At 37.6% G+C, this 8,426-nt stretch overlaps 1 protein-coding gene across 1 annotated transcript; it reads left to right on the top strand.

Moving 5' to 3' along the window:
* The first annotated feature begins 339 nt into the window (after window positions 1-339).
* On the top strand, window positions 340-6,826 carry gpr174 (G protein-coupled receptor 174). The gene is made up of 2 exons (XM_016486326.1): window positions 340-556; window positions 5,473-6,826. The coding sequence occupies exon 2, from the start codon at window positions 5,686-5,688 to the stop codon at window positions 6,697-6,699; it is 1,014 nt and encodes a 337-aa protein (XP_016341812.1). The 5' UTR covers window positions 340-556; window positions 5,473-5,685; the 3' UTR covers window positions 6,700-6,826.
* Window positions 6,827-8,426: the final 1,600 nt, after the last annotated feature.

Below are 8,426 nucleotides of genomic sequence, written 5' to 3'. Positions count from 1 at the left end.
TAATTACAGATGTAATTACAGGAATGTATTTTTCAATGAAAGTACAATGTAAAAACATGTATGTACACAATAAGTGCACTGTATCAAATTATCAATTTAAATGTAAGTACATCGTAGTTAAAGACTAGATACAAACAATAGTAAAGCAAAAACAACATCTCTCGGGAGAATTTTTATTTATTTTTTCATCACAAGCACAGATCAGGCAACACTGTGAGATAAATAGCAGAAGTAAGAATTTAAAAAAGCAGCAGAAAACTGTTCACACCCCCACAGGAAACTACAGACATAATAAATGAGTCAGTGTGAGCTGACAGAAACAGAAAGTACAACGCCTGAGATACAAGATCAAGGATCATTTTTAAAAATACATCTAAAAAAAATAAAAAAATAAAAACTTTTTCAAAGGTGATGTGCTTCCAAAGCAAGAGGCTGGAGTGATGTATAGATGATGAGCTTATCTGCTGAAACGTTATCTGCTTTGGGTTGAGAGCACATGCTGATGGGTTGATGTGTGTTCCTTTCAGAGAGGACAGTCGAGTACTTCATTTATACGGTAAGATACTCTTTTTATACACTTTTCATTGGGTACATCAAAACAAAGCTTGTTAGCAGAGGTAGACCTAATGCTAAACCTTAATAAAATAATGCTAACATATTCTTCTGAGTAGAGCGAAATATGAGTATGATGGGTTGACATGCATGGGCATCATTTTTACATGCTTTCAAAACTCAATAAGGCTAAACATGTTCCTCTCCGTTCTACAGTCTGACAGAAAGATTCATTTTGCTGATGCTTATGCTCTTGTAACACAGACTCGCTCATTAAGTTTATGTGAACTTGAACTACATTTTTGAGACACAATACATACTTTGGAAATCGAGTTGAATCTAAAGACAGCCTTAATCACAATGTTAAATAGTATTAATGAGCAATATCACACTCGTAGACATGAGATATGGCTGTATATTGGCACAGCTGTGATTCGGCCGTAGGTAATCACAGCGTACTGATATACAGCCATATCTAACGTCTACGAGTGTGATACTGCGTTTATACAATGGTTTGACGGCACGAGTGTGTAAATATATAAGAAAAACAACAACGTGTGTCTTTAAACCCCTCTTTTGTGCTGAACTACTTCCTTCCGCCACAGATTCAGATCTCAGTTTGACAGTTTAACTGCTGAGATGAAGACTCCGTTACTAATTCGAGAACGTTACTTTAGAACTTTAGTAATGAGTGTGATTACCTGCATCTGATCCAGCATTCATTCTTCAGCTCAATCTCATATTCACAATAAAACATTAGTCTGAATGTCCACTGAGGAAAGCGATATCTTTGTCGTTCTATCTTTCATATGTTAAGGGTGATTTGTTAACTGCGTCTTACAAGCTGTTATTAAAAGTAAAATAACTTCCATTTCAGTCTCTTTCAATATAAAAGTCTTTACTGCTGACTCGTAAAACAGTCTCTTGTCGCCATCTGATGGTGGAACAATGTCACTTGAATCACCATCAAGAACACACACACACACACACCGTTTCTCAATACTAAATACTATTATGAATATAAAATAGTATTTATTGAATAATAAACAACAACAACAGCCATCATAAAAGTTGATAGACAGTTCATTCAAAAGTACAAAGGCAGCGCTCTGATATACATTATTAAAGTTACATAAAATATAAAGTGATGAAATTTTGCGTTCAGCTAAAACTATTTGTTCTGGAACAAATAATAGATTATTGAGACCAAAGATTGCCCGTTAGAATTACCCCAAATAAATTATATCTCATGTTTAACCACTATAGAGACATCAGAGCCAGCGGTGATTTCCAGAAGATCTGGCCAAGGTGAGGCTGCTCTCGACAGGTTCATGAGCGCTGAACGGCTGCTGACGCCCTGGAGCTCACATCTCCGAAAACGCCAAAGCACATTTTCAAATACACATTACCGCATATTTGAAGTCTAAACAAGTACATTCTCGCCTAAAAAAAACTCTTAAAACTACATTCCGTGACACACAAACAGTATTATTTTAAAATTTTAGTGGATTTGGGCATCCGCCATGACACTCGCTGAGAGATTACTGGAAGCGGAGTGATACAAACAGTGAAAGGGTGTTCCTGTGGCGATACCAGTACAATATATCATGGTTCTCAACCAATCAGATTTGAGAACCGGAACGAACTGTTGTATAAATATTATTAATACTACTACTAATGCGTCTAATAAAAGATTAATTAGAATAAAATTATTCAGTTGATTTAGCCAAATGGGTGACAATGGTTGGAGAGAAAAGCCTAAAATAAAAAAAAAGACTCAAATCTCAAATGGCCTGGGTTGTGCTCAGATTCTGGGTGAAGGGTAAACAGACTCTCAGCTTCTTCTGTCCATTACTTTACAGTGAACAGAGTCCAGGAAATATGTTATTTTTTTCTTCCTCAATGTAACTTCTACTCTGTTAACCTTTATGTCCCTTTAAATGGAAAGGTATTTACAAGACAGTTTATAATAATATTATTTTAACCAGTCTCTTTCCTTTCTTACTTAGATCTAAATTGTACACAAAAAAGCCTTTTTTTTTCTAAAGTTTAAGCATATTGATCATACATGTTGTACTAATCAACATTTCTAGATATACCTTTCATATTATGTATAACTTTTTACAATTATTATTTTTTTGTCTTACTGATTAACTTAATTGTAATATTGGTGCATCTAGATTTTACAGATCAAAACAATTTGCTTGTTATGTGTGTTTGTAGGATTTCAACATGTAACAATTTATACAGTCTGAAAAAGTAACATCACTCATCAATAATAATTGCAGTCAAGTGGGATGATATGTTTCTGTGAAACGCACTGGCTGATCTAGTGCAGTAATACAGTGCACACGTATGAATATGGAAAGTCCCATACTGAGAAAAATTACATGGTCTCATCGTGAACCTTGCACAACACCCACAAACTGACACACAGTCTCCGAAATCAAAGAGGAAAAAAGAGCTGCATGTTCATCATACGGAAACGTGGCCCACAAACCAGTGTCTTGTTGCAGTTGTGAGGGGGACCGGGTCACAGCTAGTGTGTGAGAGGTGGAAGACAAATATGAAAAACAAGATGCAAAACAGTACTCATATCTCATTCCTCTCCAAAAACACAAACCACACATCCTGAATCAGTAGGTCAGAAATGCAAATTGTGTGTTCAGGATTGACCTGATAGTTTTCCTTGTGCTCAGTAAGGATGGGGAGACTAGCATCTCCTCAGGTCTCCTCACAGAAAGTCGAAACGGGGAGCAAGGGAATCCATCGAAAACAAACTGTGTTTCATTTCCGAGCAAAGACAGTGTTTTTTTTTTTTTTTTTTTATGGTTCCAGATTTCAGGAGTCTCCTGTCCAAAAGGTAAATGAAATTAAAGATTGCTCTTTTTATAATGATGGTAAATTGTGCTAGTTGACAGATTTGTTTGGAGCTCCTTGAATTCAACCCACTTTATTTTATGCATTTGTTGGAAATAAAATTATATTAAATATGAATAAAGTGTGTGTGTATCAGGAATCATGTCTTCAGTTACTGATGCCACTATATTTTTATCGTCCATTTGAAACAAATCTACAGTTTATAGGTAAGGAATAACTGAAGTCAGGCTGTTGAATTATTAGAAAAATACTACACACCCAAGGTGATGATGCGCTCATTAGTGAAATTTATATCGCTTACCTGCATGGGTATTTATTGAACAATACCGGGAGCACTTGTGTAGTGGAGATGTACAAATAAGGAAAAAATAGAACTGAAAAAAAAAACAAAAAACTTAAGTACGTCTGCAAAACAAACAGCATTATATATTTTTTTAGTTTTACTTTCTGATTATTTTTGACACCTCCGCTTCACAAGTGCTGCTGGTATTACTCAATAAATACTTGTTTTGTTTTCCCCTTGTTGATTTTGTGAAGTTGCACCAGAACACCCATACAACACTTTTACATGGTTATTAATATGAATCACTGTAAAAATGTAAGCTTTAATTGGAATTTTAACAGCTGCATATATAATTACATTCAATAATTCTTAACAGATAATTGGAACAGTGCTCATTTTAATGACAACAGTTTTCTGTTGTCATCATGATTTCTGTAATACAGCCGTTTAATGAATCATCGCTAACACTGAATACCCCTTTTAGCTTTTATATAGATATTTTCTTTGTTTGTTTGAAGTACTTTACTGATCATCTGACTTCAAGAATCAGCAACCTGCATACTGCACTGAATTTTCACTCCTGAAATTCCTGGTGATATTTTATTTATCAGTTATGTAGCTAAAACGGTTAGTGAGTGTGGAAGAATACATAATCTGGACTTTTAATGCCTAATGCCACAGATATGTTAAAACTGCACTTAAAATATTTATTATCAAATACTATGAAAAAAACACACACACACATAAGCAACCTATAGCCTGAAATATGTGTCTGTCAGATCTATCAGTCAAACAGCATTTTACATTACAGTATGGCATGTGATACTGTAAACAGAGGCCTTACCATGGCAAATACTGCCACATTACTGTAAGTCATCCTTCATCTGTGAAGGTCGACTACAGTATAGATTCAGTCACATGGCATACTGTGAGAACATTTACTGTATTGGCAGCAAACCTCATGACCGCGTCAATGTAAGAGTGTTTTCTAATGTGGCATCTGTAGCCTACACAAACAATGATTATGTGGACTGAAAATATGCTTAACTGTAATGAAAGTATTACTAGTGTGATCAGTTGGTATTTTTGCACTAATAATTTTGAAAATGTATACCTCTAATGTAAAAATTGCACCAAAACGAATGAAATAATAATAATGCAGGCATGTCATCTGGTGAATAAATATATACATCTTACTGCATGCACATATGATACATTATTCAAAATAGAACTGTTTTATTCACAAATATGCCTCTGTTTGTACAAAATGCTTCACGTTCATTTAATTCTGACTTTTGCAGATACGAGTTGCAGTTAAGTATAGCAATGTACAATTGTGAATTTTTCAAACCGATGAGTAGATTAATTAATTCATATTCATAGAACTGGGGATTGTTCATTTGTAGCTAGATATGGGTTTCAAAATACTGAAAGCCATACTAAGAAAGTCTCAAAATCTGAATCAAATAGGATAGACATTGATGAATACATGCATGTCACCTGATCCACAAATGTCTTGTTGCATGCATAAATTATGATACACTAATACAAAAGAAAACACTTGAATTCACAAACATGTCTCCATTCGTACAGTTCTCTTCACATCCATTATTGGTTGTGTGGTAAGCTACATTGCAACATTTGTCAAGTTCACAGATAGCTGTGCATGAGACTAATGTCATCCCATATTTCCTTCCTCTGTTAGAATGTAAGAATGCTTGATTGTGTCTAACTAGAGCATCTCTGCTGTCTTTCAGAACAGGACACGACTCTCGTAACAATGTCAGAAGACTCTGAAGAATCTCTGGGATTTTCGCAAGGATCTTTTAAATAACCTGATTTTGATTAGCGATCTGAGTGCTGAGAGGTGTCTCACAACGTGTGCCATAACAAAACTACAGTGCTATGCCAAGCTGAACCCTTGTAGAGTTAGCGGGAGGACTCTTGGACTCGAGTTAAATGAGAGGAAGATGAATGCCAGTCACATCTCTTGCAATAACACTACTGAGCACCAAGTAACGTCAATACAAGAATATCAGCATCACATCTATGCCATCTTCTACACTGTGATTCTAGTTCCTGGACTGATCGGCAATGTTCTAGCGCTCTGGGTTTTTTACGCCTACATAAAGGAGACAAAGAAGGCTGTGATATTCATGATCAACCTGGCCATCGCCGATCTGCTGCAGGTGCTATCACTACCTCTGCGCATTTACTACTATTTGAACAACTCGTGGCCTTTCGGTGATGCCGCCTGCATGCTCTGTTTCTATCTGAAATACGTCAATATGTACGCCAGCATCTACTTCCTGGCTTGCATCAGTGTGAGACGCTGTCGCCTCATTATCCAGCCGCTGCGCTGTGGCGCCACAAAGAGACGGCAGGACCGCGGCTTGTGTTTAGTCGGGTGGTTCATTGTGTGTTTGGGATGCCTTCCGTTCCCTCTTCTACGAAAAAACCCTATCCCCAATACAGCATTCTGCTTCTCTGAGCTACCCATGATGCAACTCAGCAAAGAACTAGGAGTGTCCCTGGTGACATTTGCAGAGATCACGGGCTTTCTTCTGCCGCTGGCTGTAGTCGTCACCTGCTCGTGGCTGACCGCGGCGAGTCTGCGTGAGAAGACCTGCGTGCTGCAGGACACTGGGGAAAAGCACAAGGCGCTCAAGATGGTGTTGAGTTGTGCTGGTGTGTTCCTGGTGTGTTTCGTGCCCTATCACATCACTTTCCCTTTAGACTTTTTGGCCAAATCAAACTGTAACGTCAGTTCTGTTTTTAGGAACGCAGTGCTCCACGCTCATCCGATTACCTTGTGTCTAGCGAGTCTGAACTGCTGTCTGGACCCAGTTATGTACTACTTCACCACTGATGAGTTCAAGCGGCGTCTGTCCAGGCCAGAATTTCACGAAAGTTTGCCGTTACAGCACAGAACTTCTTTCTCCACAAATTCAACAGGTCTAAACCAGACAGACAGAACTGACTGAGACAGCACAGGGAAATTGTTTTAAGCCACAAAATAAAGCTTTCTGTATGTACAACTGATAAACTCGAAACATTTTTCTTAAGAAATTCATGAGAAATCTTCATTCTGCATTGAAGGGGAATGGGCAAAAGGGCATTTATTTAACCAAAAACAGGAATGTGAGGAAATATTATTATATTTAGAATTTTCTACTTGAATGTATGTTAAGATGTAATTTATTTCTGTGATCAAAGCTGAATTTTCAGCATCATTACTCCAGTCTTCAGCGTCACATGATCCTTCATTCTAATATGCTGATTTGCTGCTCATTGCTCAAGACATATTTCTGATTACCACAGCTGTGAGCTTCCTATTTTTTGTGGAAACCAAGTGTGCTGCACATGACCTGAAAAGTGAAGCCACAACATTTTGATCGCCGTCTGGTGTCTGGCTGCAGTATAAGTCATAAACCCCACCCTCTCCATGTGAACGGATGGGACGTGAGCCAAACTGAAAAAAAAAATCAAATTAGAGATCAAATAAATTTTCCCAAAGGAGGTTTCCATCATTTTAGTTAGTTCTTATAACGCTGATGTATTTTCAAGTGACCATTTTTCTTATAAGTTTGCTTTTAGTTCGTTATTTGGATACTATAAAAAACGGGGTGTGGCGTCATGATTGTGAGCTTGTGATTGGGTCTGTGGGACTTTGATAGCGCGGCTCCAGCTCACGATCAGTACTGCGCAGATTCAGGCTCCAAATGACTCCATTTTCTCAAGATGACAGTGGCCATACTGAGATGTTTTGGCTTAATTTTTCTATAATGGAAGGAAGAGGAGATGCGTCGTCCATCTTTTTTTACAGTCTGTGGTGGAAACTGTGATACATCTTTCCAGGACTCTTTGGTGAACAGAAAGTTCAAAAGAACAGCATTTATTTGAAATATATTTGTGTGTGTGTTTGTAGCAAAGTCTTTACTATTACTTTTGATATATTTCAAGCAATAAAGTGTTACAAAATCTAATGCAAAGAGACAGTGTAAGACTTGCTTCAGGCCAGGGCCGTGCACAGGGGGTGTACCAGTGGCTAGAGCCACTGCCCCTCTGCCCTCATTGGCTGAGGTGCCCCTCTTGAACCCCCAGCACTCCCACCCCCTCTGAACGTGATTGGCCCTCCCAACACCATTGGGCTAGAGTACTGTTAATCTGACAATGCCTAATGCCATTGGATCAGAGCGTTGTCAATCACTGCCTGATTCACTGCCCATTGTTGCCTGTACATTTGATAATGCTCAACATCACTGGATCAGAGCACTATCAATGCTTTGGCAATGTAAAGCCTTTTTACAATGCCAAATAAGGTTTCTGGAATCTGAATCTGTCATTCACTGACAGCGATGGGAAGTTTTTCAAATGACTCGACCAAAAACCACATCTCTGTTCATATGGTACGTAAACACTCAGTAATATATTTTGGAATATCACCCTGGTTGAAATGAGTCAATATTTATTCTGATTACTTTCGTGTGACTGAATCAGTTATTATATGTAGCTAGTATGAGTAACAAAATGCGTTCCCTGTGTCCAGATTTGACCGCAATAATCAGTGTTGTGCAAGTTACTTCCAAATTGTAATACATTATAGATTACTTGTTACTGTTATTTAAAAGTAATTCCTTAACTTACAATATTACTGTCTTAGAATTGTAATGCGTTACATGACTCCTGTATTACTTTTGAGTTACTTGCA

This window comes from Sinocyclocheilus anshuiensis, unplaced genomic scaffold (assembly GCF_001515605.1).
Source record: "Sinocyclocheilus anshuiensis isolate Anshui unplaced genomic scaffold, SAMN03320099.WGS_v1.1 scaffold557, whole genome shotgun sequence".
Lineage (NCBI taxonomy): Eukaryota > Metazoa > Chordata > Actinopteri > Cypriniformes > Cyprinidae > Sinocyclocheilus > Sinocyclocheilus anshuiensis.
This window is presented reverse-complemented; position numbering and strand designations above follow the sequence as displayed.